This window comes from Lissotriton helveticus, chromosome 12, assembly GCF_964261635.1.
Source record: "Lissotriton helveticus chromosome 12, aLisHel1.1, whole genome shotgun sequence".
NCBI classification, from domain to species: Eukaryota; Metazoa; Chordata; class Amphibia; order Caudata; family Salamandridae; genus Lissotriton; species Lissotriton helveticus.
In genome coordinates, this window is record NC_136073.1 from 148234827 (window position 1) to 148250751 (window position 15925).

The window sequence follows — 15925 nt, forward strand, 5'->3', positions numbered from 1 at the left end:
TTCGCACCACTTTCGATTTTGTTTTAGGTGGTGCTAACAGGAAAAATGGAACCTAGCAATTGTTTTCTTACAATATAACCTGTAAAAGCCCTTTCCTTCTCAAACCGAGAGTAGGGCCAAGAGATCGGAGCAGTGAGTACCAATAGTTGGACCTTCTTTTGCTCCCTTTTTAAACCTCCCTCACTGTTCTCTAATCTCCAGTGGCACCTCATGTGCCTACAAAAATGTATTTTGCTGATTAGGAGTTGTGGCATCCCCACAGCTCGCAAAACCTCACTGTGCCCTCCTTCCCCACCTTTAGAGCTAGAAATTGCAAAGCGCTTCAGTTCTGAATACTTTCAGTGTGCAAACTTGGAGATGCCCACTTCGTTCTCACATAGACAGGAACAGGGGGCGCATCTCACACAGACAGGAACAGGGGGCGCATCTCACAGACAGGAACAACAGACGGCGCATCTCACAAAGACAGGCAATAGGCGCATTGTTTTAGCTTTGCCCCCCTCTATCAAAAGCCTGGGTTATCTGTTTGCGTCCTTTCGTTTAATTTCTCTCTGTGGCGCCTATTCACCCCCTCTGTGAGCTTTTACAGGCGCGTGATCCGTCAGTAGGCGCTGACATGCAGAGCTGCATTTTACATGGCAGTATTTAGGAATATTCGGGGTTCCCAAATGTGTGCGTTTGGGTTCTTTATTTCCTACATATGATGTCCCTGAAAAAAAATGTTGGCATTGTTTTAGCTTTGCCCCCTCTCTTTTTCTATCTCTCTTTCTCTCGCTCTCCTTCATTCTCTCTCCTCTATCTCTCTTTTTCCCCCTATATTCTCTCTCCTCCCCCTTTCTCTTTCTATTTATATCCCCTTCTTTTACTCTCTCCCCTTTAATCCCTCTCCTCTCGCTGTCTCTTCTGTAACTCATTCTCCCACTTGAGCTCCATCTGCCATTCCTTCTTCCATTCCTTCTCTCTCGTTTTTGCTCCTCCACTTCCCTGATCTTTGGACTGCAGGTTGTAACCATGTACACAGCAGGCAAGGAGACTCTCCAGCGGTCTTATTACAGTGCTGTGTAGTTCTAACATATAACTTACAGTTTGTATCTTTTGTTCAAATCAATAATCTATTTATGAAAGTTTTTTATACCTATCTATTGTCACACATTCTATGTTAGATGGATGATTTTTCAGACAGCAGCATTAATTATTACATCGTGCACTGCTGTATTCTGAAACAAGAAGGTGCGACGGGACACATTATGCTTAGTTTCACTTGCAACATGCACTGGCAAGCCATAGGCATGCTGCAGCTCCCGATTTATGTAACTGCTGCTTTCAAGCTTGTGAACAGAAGCTGCTCGGTTGCAAGTTAAATGATAATCCAACCCCACACACACAACCCTCCCCCCCACACACACAACCCCTCCTACACACACAACTCCACACACACAACCCCCCCCACAGACACACCACACCCCCACACCCCCACCCCCCCACACCCCACACCCCACACACACCCCACACATACATAACCCGCACACACAACCCCCCCCACAGACACACCACACACACACCCCCACCCCACACCCCCCCCACACCCCACACACACACACCCCACACATACACAACCCCCCCACGCACAACCCCCCCAGGCACAACCCCCCACACACCTCCCCCACACACACAACCACACAAACAACCCCACACCCACACACTCTATCGCCCTCACTCTCTCTATCGCCCTCACTCTCTCTATCGCCCTCACTCTCTCTATCGCCCCTCACTCTCTCTATCGCCCCTCACTCTCTCTATCGCCCCTCACTCTCTCTATCGCCCCTCACTCTCTCTATCGCCCCTCACACTCTCTATCGCCCCTCACACTCTCTATCGCCCCTCACTCTCTCTATCGCCCCTCACTCTCTCGATCGCCCCTCACTCTCTCTATCGACCGACCCTCACTCTCTCTATCGACCGACCCTCACTCTCTCTATCGACCGACCCTCACTCTCTCTATCGACCGACCCTCACTCTCTATATCGATCGACCCTCACTCTCTCTATCGATCGACCCTCACTCTATCAATCTATCGACCCTCACTCTATCAATCTATCGACCCTCACTATCAATCTATCGACCCTCACTCTATCAATCTATCGACCCTCACTCTATCAATCTATCGACCAATCTATCGACCCTCACTCTCTATCGACCCTCACTCTATCAATCTATCGACCCTCACTCTATCAATCTATCGACCCTCACTCTATCAATCTATCGACCAATCTATCGACCCTCACTCTATCAATCTATCGACCCTCAGTCTATCAATCTATCGACCCTCACTCTGTCAATCTATCGACCACTCTATCGACCCTCACTCTATTACCCTCACAGCATCACTCTGTGCAACCATTCAACAACTGGTTCAAATATGTTCTCTCAATGTTTCAAGCTTTATTACAAATGTCACAAAAATAAGTTAATATTTCACCTCTGTTCTTGGATTTTCGTCACAATAAAATACACTGAACATATTCTTCACAAAAGTTATTTACAATAGTTTAAGCTATTGCTATTATAAATTACAAGAACTTTTATTTAGGTATTAATTACTTAAAAAAATTAAAAGCCATTTGTATTTGTAATATGAATGCATCTAAGTCACGTACATACAAAACATGTTGCATTACAAATGCTATAGGTGTCACATTTGCAAAAGTTATAAGTATTGGCAATGTAAATGACAAAGCTATTAATTTTGCTATTTTCAAGACCAACACATAAAAAAAATGTGTCATTTACAAAGCCAATAGCTCCAACTTTTCTAATGCGAGACCTATTGCATTTCCAATGCTTGTTTAATTTGGCATTGTTTTTAAAGCTCTTAACCCTTATATATAGAATGGGTTTCATCCCTAGAGTATGCTCTGTTGTGATTTTTCCTCTTAGAACTCTTTCTACTGAATGTTTGTCACAGTGGACAAGCCTTTTATTCAACCAGGCCCCTCCCTGGTTGGCTGGAGCCCTTGGAGTTCGGTTTTGAAAGCCCTGTGACACTCCTGGTGCCTTTGTCACTTTCCCCAGCGACACAAGGTTAATTGCAGCAGGAGTGGTGGGACTTCAAGAGACCCAGAGAAAGAGGGGGCAAGATGGAAGGTAAAGAGAAAGTGTCCAGAGAGGGAGAAGAGAGAGGAGAGGGAAGGAGAAAAAGAGAATGGATGGATGGAAAGACAGACATTACACATGCAGATGAAGGGAGCATGGCTGGTTTGAGCATTGCTAGGCTGCTTTTGGTTCCCCAGTCCCTACGTTGGATCGAAACCTCTTGGTGAGAAATGTGTTATATAGCGTGATTGTGCAGCTTAACTTTGTAATAGTAACGCAATTCCGTATTAGGTCCAGTTAAGTTTGTTTGTAAAACCTTAGTACAGTCCAGTCTAGCACAGAGCTGTCAGGCTTTATTAAAGGAACAAGTGTAAAGCATTAAAAAGGACCAAAATAGTAAAATAAGCAGAAAACATAACACAATAAGAATCCAACACCAATTTATAAAAATAGGTTATATTTTTATCTTTCTATTGGCCCCTGAATGAAAAACATCGACTGGGGTAGACTAAACAATAAATCAATGTGTTTTCACTTATTACAATAAATCATTGTTATCTCCTGCAATGACATTTTAGGGTTAGCCATGACAAGCAAGTTGGAAACAACAATATGGGTAGTCTTAGGGATGCCAACTCAGATAGGGAGCCAGTCACAGGGACCTGACAGGTCCAGGGGGGACTGTCCCCCCTGGGGATCTAGGTAAATGAATGGTGGCTTTGGACCTGCAGGATGTCTGCTTTCATGTACCTGTCCCACAGTCTTGTAGGCGGTACTTGTGGTTCAAGGAGGCCCGAAGAATTTTCAGTTTGCTGTGCGCCCCTTCATCCTCACCATCTCCCCTCATTGTTTACGAAAATGATAGCTGTCGTCACAACACATCTTCGGAGGTTGGTGATTCCAGTTTTCCCCTACCTCAGCGAATGGATGTTGAAGACAGGTTTGCCTCAGACAGTCATAAATGACGTCCAGATGACGGCGAACCGCCTGACATCACTGACTTCCTCTATCAATGTGCAGAAATCACATCTGACTCTTTTACAGAGACTTCCTTTCAACTGAGCTGTCCTTAGTGTGGTGGTGATCTGGCCTTCCAGCCACTACGACGAGCCGAGGATATTTGGTTTGTGACTCTATGTTTCAGCCTTGGTTTTGGTCACGATGAGATTTTTCTGAAGCTTCTGTGCCTCGTGGCATCCCACATCCTGCTCGTGAACTATGCTAGATGGCACATGGAGACTCTGCAATAGAACCTAAAATCTCAGTGAGCCCAACACAAAGGAAACCCGTTGGATTACATCCAGGTTTCAGAGTAAACTGCAAAAGACATGCCGTGGTGGCTCTATAGTAATTGGATGGGTGGCAGATGGCTCTCCCCGCATCTGGGAGAGGTCATCTGGGATATCTCTAGTCTTTGGCAGAGACTCTGTTGGAGTTGCGGCAACCTACATGGTGCTGAAAGCCTTTTTGCAATAACTCAAAAGGAGACTGGTTCAGATTCTCACATACTCCACCGCAGCGATGTGGTACTCAAACAAGCAGGGTTGGGGGGGGGGGGGGAGTCCTGACTCCTGTGCCAGGAGGCCCTTTATCGCTGGAGGTGGCAGGAGTGCAGGGAATCCCTCTTGCCTTGAACAACTTGGCAGGATCTTTAAACAGCAGGATGAATGAGCTCAGGCATCGGTGCCTGGCACATTTTAAGGACTGGTTACACTCTGAGGTAGCACCAGGCATCTTCCAGCAATGCCACGAACTCTGGCTAGATCTCTTTGCCACCTTTGAAAATGTGCAATGTCAAAAATGTTATGCGCTGAAGTTACCACAAAGGCAGTCTCAGAGACACAATTCAGATCGCTTGGCACTCAGGACTTCTGTACGGATTTCCACCGCTGCCCCTCTTGCCCTAATTTCTGAAGAAGATCTGGAACGACCAGGTCCAAGTCATCCTAGTGGCTCCGGATCAGGCAAGGAGACTCTGGTACCTGGCACTTTTGGGCATGAGCATCTGAACTCTGATTATGTTGCAGCTTTGGGAGGACCTCCTGTCACAGCAGTAGGGCAGGGCAATGCACCCAAACCTGCACACTATGCACCTCCATGTGTGGATAGTGAGCGGCAGCAAAAGATTGCATTTGATCTTCCTCCCAAATGTTTGGACGTCGTTCTGGCTCCCAGCCACAGAGTCTGTCTGTGCCAGGCTCTGGGACAATTTTGTAGCCTGATATGGCACCTTGAGTATTAATCCATTGCAGGCCAAACTGTCAGATGTCTTACTGTTCATTTTACCCGTGGCCAAGCAAAACTTGCATTGGGCACCCTTAAAGATTCTCTGTCCCCCCTTTATTACTTTTTACTTTAACCGGATTTACCATCCCTGTACAAATCAAAAAAGTTTGACTCATTATTTTCCTCCAAAACCTTTTGTGATGCTGCAGTGGGATCTCAGTTTGGTGCATGTCATTCCAACCAATGTACAGCTGTCCACTATGTTACCTGCCTCTGAAGACTATTTCTGGTCACAATAACTTCAGCTCTTTGAGCGAGTGAGCTTTAGCCTCTCTTGGTGTAATCACCTTACATCACCTTTTTCTCAAAGGGGTGCTGAGGATCAAGGTGGCACTTTTGCCAAAGGTTGTGACTCCTTTTCACATTGAGCACGCCTTTACTGTCCTGACATTCTTTGCTCCCTCTCACCCCTTGAAAGAGGAAGAGAGACTCCATTGCCTGGACTCAGAGGGAGCTTTAAGCTTTTACATCAATCCCACCTAGGACCATTAGGAAGACAATCAGCTCTTTGTGGGGTTCTCTGGAGCAAAGAGAGGAAAACAGGGCACAGAAACAGCCTCAGGTGGGATTGAGGGCCTAATCCACAAGGACCAAAGCAGCTACCACTGCATTGGCACACAGGGTCCCTGTTTTTGATATCTGTCAGGTCGAGACGTGGGCTTCAGTACACATGTTCATAAAGCACTACTGTCTTGACAGCCAGGTCCAATGGGAAGGGCATTTCGTCCATTTGGTCTTGCAGGACATTTGTTATGAACCATGCCACATACCCACAACCTGGGGACATACTGCTTTGGTGTTTATTCTGAAGGCGAGGCATCTGTTACAAATATTCATTAGAAGAACAAGTTACTTACCTTCTGTAATGCTTGTTCTGGTAGGTACCCTGTCTAACCGCAGATTCATCACTGCCCTCCCACCTCCCCTTTTTGTGAATTGTCTCTTTTTCCCATTGAAAAAGGTACCAATCTATCTGCTTCATTATTCAGCGCACACAGAGTTCTGAAAAGAAATTGTGTTGATGTACAGGTGTGGCACTTATATATGCCTCCATCGTCTCTTCCAGGATGGAGCAAAGTCAACATGGAGCCCCACAGTGGCACCTCCTAGCACATGGTAGCCATGTTGTTAAAATCTTCTGGGTCCAGTCTGGTTCCTGAGGATATTCTAAAGATGAGGAATCTGCAGTTAGATAGAATATTCACCAAAAAGAGCATTACCAAAAGCAAGTAACTTGTTCAAGAAGATCTTGCAACTGGAGCCCCTTACACTTAAGGCACTAGTTACCTAAATGTTTAGTCCACAATATATTGTTTCCTGCTTCTGCTATTGACTTGGGTAGCAGACCGGGAGCGATCCAACATTACTCTTCGCTAAACTGTAGAAACAGTGATCAAGTTTACCACAGAAAAAGAGACCCTTTTAAGGAGCTTCATATTTATTTTCGTTATACATTAACTTAGGCTAGTAGAAGTTAGTGTAAAAATTAATAAAGGAGACTCCAAAATAACTGAAACCAAGCATGCAGAGTTTGTGAGAGACTCTGTTTGCGGAACTGGCTCTGTTGTGTACAAATTTAAATATGCATGTCTGCAAAGGCTCCTGATCATTTGACATTGGTAATCTGGAAGGGCTCAAGCATAAAAATAACAGAGGATGTGACGTGTACTTTGCATTTTAAGTGTGAGGTGACAGAACCACCAGTTAGTCGATGCCCTGGGTCTGGGACCAACACTAATACATGCTTAGACCATTAATTATTTCTGAAAAGAAGTGGCAGGTGGTACTCGTACATCAGAAGCCATGACTGAAGAAGTAGAAGATGGTCCCAGGCCAAGTATGCTTGTGAGAAGAAATAATCATTCTACCTCCCATAGCTACTGCATATGACCTGCAGCAGCTAATACTTGTAAGAAACCCACCAGTGTGTTTTGTGTGTTGTTAGCAGGTTGCCACTTGTGTTATGCAGTTCCTATAACAGAACCATGGCTGCAATATAGCAAGGAGAAGAAAATGACTTTCTGCAGCCAGGACTCTTCAGCTAACTCAATATGCAAACTTCACCCTGATGTTGGAATCTGGGATATGTTGAATCTACATATGAAGATCTTTGCTTTCGTAGTTTATATCCAAAATAGAACTTAAACCTCTACCTAGATAACAATTGTCAAACAATTGCCCTTCCCTGAGGGTGTGGGAACACGTACCACTCAAAATATGACGGTACGGTTACTGAAAGTAGCTTGACTGGTGTATTTTACGACTAAATTGGCCAAATGTAATTCAGTGTAGTGGAGATGGAGATCTCCACCTACACTTTGTATAACTGAGAATTGAGAAAAATAAGGACATTAACATCATCTGAGTAAAATAACACACCAACACTCACCAAAAGCGGGTGCACATGAACAGTTCACACCTTGTGCTGTGTTGTTTGTGTTGGTGCGTGTGCTTGTAATACGTATATTATGTATGCATATTATGATTCACCTTTTAAAGTTTCAGGATTCATGTTATATCAGTAAATTGCTTTTTTGTTGTAATTTATTAACAATTTACATCTTTATAATTTTTTAAGTATATATATTTATTGTGTATATATGTTTACGATATGATTTTGTTCATCAGTGACCACAGTGTGTAAAATTATATGACCATTTTTTTTTTTTTTTTTTTTTTTTAATGTGTCTTTCAACATTCATACAGTGTGATTTGTATGGGTGCCTGCAATGTCTAACGACACATGACCATTGTTAGTGGATTGCAACTGGCTTAACCTTTTGTAGATGTATTTTGTACTTGCATGGCCCTCCCTGTGCCCTTTCTTAATTTTCCATTTGCTTCTCTCCTTTTGTAGTAATGTTCCTAATTTTTCCATCTCACTCCTATGCCAATCCCACATTGACACCTAAACACACAACTGTGTATGTGTGTGGTCCTGAACACTCTGCACTCAAGAAATATGACGTGCATAGGCATGGATACACACCAGTACCACTACCTTTGTGAATTGTATTCGAGTGTGAAAAGTAGTCCTACTACACGTACTCTTAAATGCTGTTCTGAATTGCCCCTTTGTGTTCATGGGTAGGTCACATAAACAATTATTGTAATCCAACTAGTGAAGAGATTGTTAAACCAGAAAAACAAAAGAACTACCACATTTTTCTTCATTGCTAAGCCCTATGTGGCAAACATAGGTATAAGCAGGCGTTGCATGTCATTTTTTAACCTTCGGTTAGATAGTTGTAGAAGTGGGACAGTCCCAGCAGGACATAACTTTAGGGTCAGCTGGATCTGAAACATTTACAAATGTCTGACATTGATGTTTTTGTCACCTTGCTGTTTCCCTCTTGCAGAGCCCAGAGAAGTTATGCTGGTTCCACGCTTTGCGCTCCGGAAACCATTATGTCCTCACAAATATTCAGGCCTTAAGGTTGAAGCTGTCGCGGTGTAGGGTGTTCACTGTCAGCTCTGCATCTCAACTCCAGCCCTACGATAAGAACCGTGTCAGTGTGCATGAACCAAACATATCACTTGGTTCTGGGGCCAGACCTGCTTGTGAAGTCCATCTGCCTCCATCAGTTGAAGCTTCTACGCCGCAGTCAAGCATGCAGGACAGTTCAAGCTTGGAGCTCCTCGCAGATGAGCCTGCCTCTTCAATAAAAACTTCCAAGATGCTGACTTTCAAGGTGAGCAGTGGGGGCAGCAGCTGGGTCCTTTAGGGAAAGGTAGGGATGCTCTTTCTTGCTGGCGTAGCTCCATTCAGTACAAGATGCAAACAGTGGATGAGAGAGTGGGTGGCTCTGTCCATGAACTTTTAGTTAGAGGCAGAGCTTACACTTTTATACAAGCTTGTATAGCTGGTGGGAGAACTTACACCAGTGCGAGTCATAATACTCTTAGCAGGGGGAGCTGAAAGTGTAGCCCATTGAAGCACAGTGGGTAGGACAGCGAGTGTCAATAGAAACAATACAATGGGGGAGGGGAATTGACACTGAATTCTAGAGTAGGCATATATGTTCATTGCTGGACACTACTAGGACCACTAGAGTGAATACCTTACTGCATGTGCCTATAGCTGGTTGGGAGAGTTGGCACATTTGTCCATTGTGCTGAACTTTCTTTTTGATTGTACTGTATGCAGTAGTCTTTGTTGATTATGGTACTGAGGCTGCAGAGCTAAAACTTATATGTATGGCCATAGATATTTGGGGGATTAAGTTGGATTTGCCCACGATTGGCAGGAGGCATTTCCCGCATGTGTCTCACCAACGAATGAAAGTATTGGACTTTGGCATTGGGGTTGATGACTGAGGTGAACATAAACATGGGGTGCACAATGTGGTTGAGAAATGCATTTGCCCATGGACTGGTCTTCTCTGTCCTCGTGTTGCAGGGCACCATCACTAAAGTGCTGAATGGTCCGGCTGGTCTCTATGAACTCGATGGCAGCATTTGTCTTTGTGTGGCGCATCAGCCGATCCTCCAGAATGGACGGGCTCTGCGACCTGGGGCCGTTGTAGAGGTAAGATGGTCCCTGTGATTCACCAATGAAAAGCATGAGCATGCAACTTTCCAGCTCTGTCATTCTTCCTGCAGGAAACATATGTTTCCTATGCAGTTGTTAATGCCAGACAAGTGCTGCCCTTGGTTCACTAACATTCCCTGCCCTCTCTTTATCGAGCTGTAACTCTTCTTATGCTGTTTTCTTCTGTCCATCTACCATCAACTATTTTCAGTGTTGTTCCCTTCCCTGCATTGTTACTCTCCAGCACTTTATGTTTATACATATCTTAGACCCTCACTGACACATCTGATTGCTCCCAATACTGCATTGCACATTGAATTCCCATATGTTGGCATCAAGAGATAAGAATGTTGTGGTTAACGCTATTGAAGACCACTGACGGGTCAAGTAGCATCAGGGGCCTGAGTCATGTCCTGTCAGTCCCCCACTTAGGTCATCCGGTATAGTTCACACCCTGCTTCTTTCAACTCACTAGATGAAAGAACAGCCTGCAAAAAATTCAGGAAGGTGCCCTCCACGATTCATGACTGTATTTGCTCCATTGCTATCAGTTTGAGTTGCTCATAAAGATACTGCCCCTGGATATTGACCAGTATTTGTGAGATGTACTCTGCATGTCGTTTCTTTTTATGGCGGAAGTAACAGTTGATCATTCCATAGAAGTTAGTATTGCTCATGATTGACACAGTTCCAAGCAAAACAAGTCCTTTAGACCCATGGTAGAAATATATAAATATATCTTCCATACAGCATAATTATTTCTAGCGGTCAATGTTACCAGATAGTTCTGATCAATTTCATGAAACGTTCAATTGCATATTCAGTCTCATTATAACAAACCATTAGCATACCCCAAATTTCTGTGGTAGGAGTTGGAGATGTTTCACTTCGATTGTTAAAGTAGCACATTTTCTCCTTTTAATAAACATTTTGTGGTGTCTTAGATGGTTCTTATATTTTCCACCGAGGCTTGATAATGGTGTAGATGCTCTAATATATCCATTTTAACTTTTGGATTCCTCGATTCTCTATGTAAACCACCAATTTTTATTTTTATTTTGTCATCCATGACTTTGGATTTGTTTTGGGTCAAGTCCAATTGGCAGTCAGTTTGAAAGAAAATAATTTTCGACATTGCCAATGTAAAGAGGAATTTTATTGAGAATCGGCGATATACTGAACCTAAAGAAAATCTGCAGTGTGGGAATTAACACTTAAGTTTGCCAGGGTGCAAATTGCTTGGAAGAGACTTAATTTGCAGTGTGTCCTATTAAAACAACACCTATATTAACAAATAAGTATTGCCTTGTATAAAATCTTTTCTTTTTTTAGTATAGCCGTACCACCGTTTTCTTTTCCGGGGTAGAGTCTCGAAGGTGCCTGCAGTGTCAACAATACATTCATTCTTAAGCTTGCCTCCCTTTCCTGCCTTGTTTCTCATTAGTGATGATTTTCCTCCGGTGATTTCTATTTTCCTTCCTTGGCTAGCATCTCAGCTGTGCCTCTTTTTCTCTCACTGCATTTCAGAAGTGACTGCTTTCCCTGTCTGGTGTCTCTGCAGTGCCTTATTATCTCAGCTAGAATCTACCCGTAGTCTGCTTTTCTTTGTCTGTGCCTAACCTGAGCCTCGTTTTCTCACTCAGTGACTCTCTGCAGTGCCTTATTTTTTTCTTTTGTAAAATTGAATCTATGGTCACTGTATCTTGGTTTTCATTCTCATCTGCCCCCTCCTTTTCTCGCATCGTGTTTCACTGGTGATTAATGTCCCAGCCAGATTTTCACTACAATGCACCTTCTTTCCTAGCTTGAGGATGTGCATCTTCAGCAGAAACCCTCTTCACACTACCCTCTCATCGTGCTCTGCTGCTGTCTGCGAAGCGTCATAAGAGTGAGCGACTTTTCACGACTCTGCACCACGTACCAGCCGTTCAATGCTGCCACGAATATTTACTCTCAGCTGCTCATGATGTACCACCTGGACCTGCCTGGGTACCTGTGGATGGTGTCTGCAATTGAGTCACTTCTTCAGAAGTGAGTGAGTGAAGCTTGATGTGGGGTGAAGGGCTATTTAAGAGTAGAGAGGATTCTGCTTCACAGAAGGTTTGGTCTCAGGAAGAAGCTGGTAAATAGAGGGAAGGCAGGAGACTGATGGAAGTGGGAAAACAGTAAGGACATATGTCTGTTTAGCTTAATATCTATTTTTGTACCTGACGATTTTTTGGTGCAATCCATAAAATGTAATTCTGCAGGAGAATCTATAGTAGGCCCAGTTGCTGCAAGCCCACCGCCAACACCAAATTTGATGCTCCTGTTGCAAGTACCTGTTATTTAAATGTGTACGACTCCTTACAAGTCCCAGCTGCTTCACATCCATCTGTCAGGAAGAGAATCCACCAGTTGCTTCCTACAGCCAAGTCTGACAACCACAATCATATCTGGCCCTAGTAGCAAGGGAGCCAGAAATCACTGTGATGTCTAATGCACCCTGGCAGTACATTTTGGAGGAAGAGTGGAAAAGTATCACTTTGATTTCAGCCTCGATTATACACCAAAACTCAGTCCTCAGCCACAGTATTAACTCATAATGAACATTTACTGTGTTGCTTTTTTGACGTTTTGTTTTTTAGTCAGTGGCATAGTCCACGAAAACACCACATGCTGCAATACTCAGCCTGTCTTCACCTAACTGGAACCTAAAACGTTCACACCTAGAAAACCTAAAAATGAACAAAGGGATATGGGCACCTTGAACCTAATTGATGTAGAGAAAATAACAGGCACTAATAAGAAGGCACAGGTGGGCATCTCTTGGGCACACTTAGCAACACTGCACCATCAAGATCCCAATTGATGGGAATAAGAGGTAATTGAGAAAGCATCTATGAAAACAGAGAGTTTAGCAAGTCTGGAGGCTGAGGAAAAAATGTAGCCAAAAGAGAAATGGTAATTCATACCACATAGATACTTCACTTTGGTGAGTGTTACACAGATTGAACTTTGCTCAACTGATGTCATAGCTCACTCGTACAATGAAATTATAATGATTGGCATATGGCGCATAATGTGCAGCCAATAAATGTATTTGGAAGAGGACCACCCAACCACTCATTTTTAGTTGTCAGACAGCTGTGTTTAAGTAACCACCACTATTGTTCAGAGAATTAAAACATACCAAGTTATCGGCACAAAAGCGTAGTGGTTCTTTGCTAAACGTGGGCCTCACCAACTTTGTTTCTATGTACAGTGTTGAAAGTTGGGTGCCAGGCAAGGGAATTCATACACACCTCGATAGAGGGTCCCTGATGTACCATGCAGAAGCAATGGAGTTGCAATCTGCAGGTACCTCAGAAGAGGTTCTATAGGGTGCATCCACAAGTGATGAGGTGCAAGCCAGGGAAATGCATGGGAACCTCAGTAAACAGTTGAAGTAAACAGACAATGCTGGAAATATAGGCAAGTCCTTTATTCAGCAGTATTCAATCAATGCTGAAGCGTGATTAGGCGAAATGCTTCCATTATGCAAAATAGCGAAATGATAAGGGCAGAGGAAAGATGTGGGAAAACGAAAATAGTTAGGGAGGAGGAAGTGACCTCAACAATGGCAATATCTTTATTTAGCAGCAGAGAAAAACAAGCATTTGCAATGCAATAGGTCTCGCATTACGCGTTTTGAGCAATTGGTATTGTAAATGGCAATCTTTTTTATTTCTGTGTTGGTTTTGAAAATAGCTAAACTAATAGTTTTGTCATTTACAATGCCAACAGTTTTAACTTGCGCAAATGTGACACTTATAGCATTTGTAATGCAATATGTGTTGTATTTATGTGACTTAGAAGTATTGCTATTACAAATAACAATGGCTTTTATTTTTTTTAAATATTTAATACTTAAATCAAAGTTATTGTAATTTAGAATAGCAATAGCTTAAACGTTTGTAAATAACTTTTGTGAAGATTGTGTTCAGTGTATTTTATTGTGACTAAAATCTAAGAACAGAAGTGACATTTGAACATTTTTCTGTAACATTTGTAATAAAGCTTGAAACATTGAGAGAACATATTTGAACCAGTTGTTGTTGAATGGTTGCACAGATTGATGCTGTGGTGGCGCTGAGTGATGTTGTGGTGGCGAAGAGTGATGTTGTGGCGTTCAGTGATGCTGTAGTAGCGCATAGTGATGTTGTGGTGCCCCTGAGTGATGCTGTGGTGGTGCTGAGTGATGCTGTGGTGATGCGATAGATAGAGTGAGTGCGATAGATAGAGTGAGGGCGATAGATAAATAAAGGGAGGGCTATAGATAGAGGGAGGGCGAAAGATAGATAGAGTGAGGGCGAAAGATAGATAGATAGAGATAGATAGATAGATAGATAGATAGATAGATAGATAGATAGATAGACAGATAGAGGGTGATAGATAGATAGAGGGAGGGCGATAGATGGATAGATAGAGTGAGGGCAATAGACAGATAGATAGCGATAGATAGATAGATAGAGTGAGGGTGATAGATAGATAGAGTGAGGGCAATAGATAGATAGAGTGATGGCGATAGATAGATATAGTGAGGGTGATAGAGTGAGGGCGATAGATAGATAGATAGATAGATGGATAGATAGATAGATAGATAGATAGATAGAGTGAGGGCGATAAATACGTTGAGGGCGATAGATAGAGTGAGGGCGATAGATAGAGTGAGGGCGATAGATAGAGTGAGGGCGATAGATAGAGTAAGGCGATAGATAGAGTAAGGCGATAGAGTGAGGGCGATAGATAGTGAGGGCGATAGCTAGAGTGAGGGCGATAGATAGCTAGAGTGAGGGCGATAGATAGATAGAATGAGGGCGATTGATAGATAGAGTAAGGGCAATAGGTAGGTAGGTAGATAGATAGAGTCAGGGCGATAGATAGATAGATAGATAGATAGATATATAGATAGATAGATAGATATAGTGAGGGTGATAGATAGATAGATAGATAGATAGGTATATAGAGTGAGGACGATAGATAGAGAGAGGGCTATAGCTAGATAGAGTGAGGGCAGTAGATGGATAGATAGATAGAGTGAGGGCGAGAGATAGATAGATAGATAGATAGATAGATAGAGTGAGGGTGATAGATAGATAGATAGATAGATAGATAGATAGATAGAGGGCTATAGCTAGATAGAGTGAGGGCAGTAGATGGATAGATAGAGTGAGGGCGATAGATAGATAGATAGATAGTTAGATAGAGTGAGAGCGATAGATGGATAGATAGATAGAGTGAGGGCGATAGATGGAAAGAGATAAAGTGAGGGCGATAGATGGACAGATAGATAAAGTGAGGGCGATAGATGGACAGATAGATAAATAGATAGATAGATATATAGATAGATAGATAGATAGATAGATAGATAGATTGATAGATAGAGTGAGGGCGATAGATAGATAGATAGATAGATAGATAGATAGATAGATAGATAGATAGATAGAGTGAGGGCGATAGATGGATAGATAGATAGAGTGAGGGCGATAGATGGACAGATAGATAAAGTGAGGGCGATAGATAGATAGATAGAGTGAGGGCGATAGATAGATAGATAGATAGATAGATAGATAGATAGAGTGAGGGCGATAGATGGATAGATAGATAGATAGAGTGAGGGCGATAGATGGACAGATAGATAAAGTGAGGGCGATAGATAGATAGATAGATAGATAGATAGAGTGAGGACGATAGATAGATAATGTGAGGGTGATAGATAGAGTGAGGGCGATAGATAGAGTGAGGGTGATAGATAGAGTGAGGGCGATAGATACAGTCAGGGCGATAGATACAGTGAGGGCGCTAGATACAGTGAGGGCGATAGATAGATACAGTGAGGGCGAGAGATAGATAGAGTGAGAGCGATATATAGATAGATAGATATATAGATAGAGTGAGGGCGATAGATAGATAGAGTGAGGGCGATAGATAGATAGATAGAGTGAGGGCGATAGATAGATAGATAGATAGACAGATAGATAGAGTGAGGCCAGC

General features: G+C 43.0%; 1 protein-coding gene across 1 annotated transcript in view; it reads left to right on the plus strand.

Annotated features, from left to right (window-relative positions):
• The window catches only part of CTC1 (CST telomere replication complex component 1), a 230849-nt gene that overhangs the window by 13600 nt on the left and 201324 nt on the right, over window positions 1-15925 (plus strand). Inside the window, exons 6-8 of the mRNA XM_078671543.1 lie at window positions 8739-9071; window positions 9779-9907; window positions 11715-11941. Of these exons, the coding sequence (XP_078527669.1) occupies window positions 8739-9071; window positions 9779-9907; window positions 11715-11941 (689 nt within the window). The remainder of the gene's footprint in view (window positions 1-8738; window positions 9072-9778; window positions 9908-11714; window positions 11942-15925) is intronic.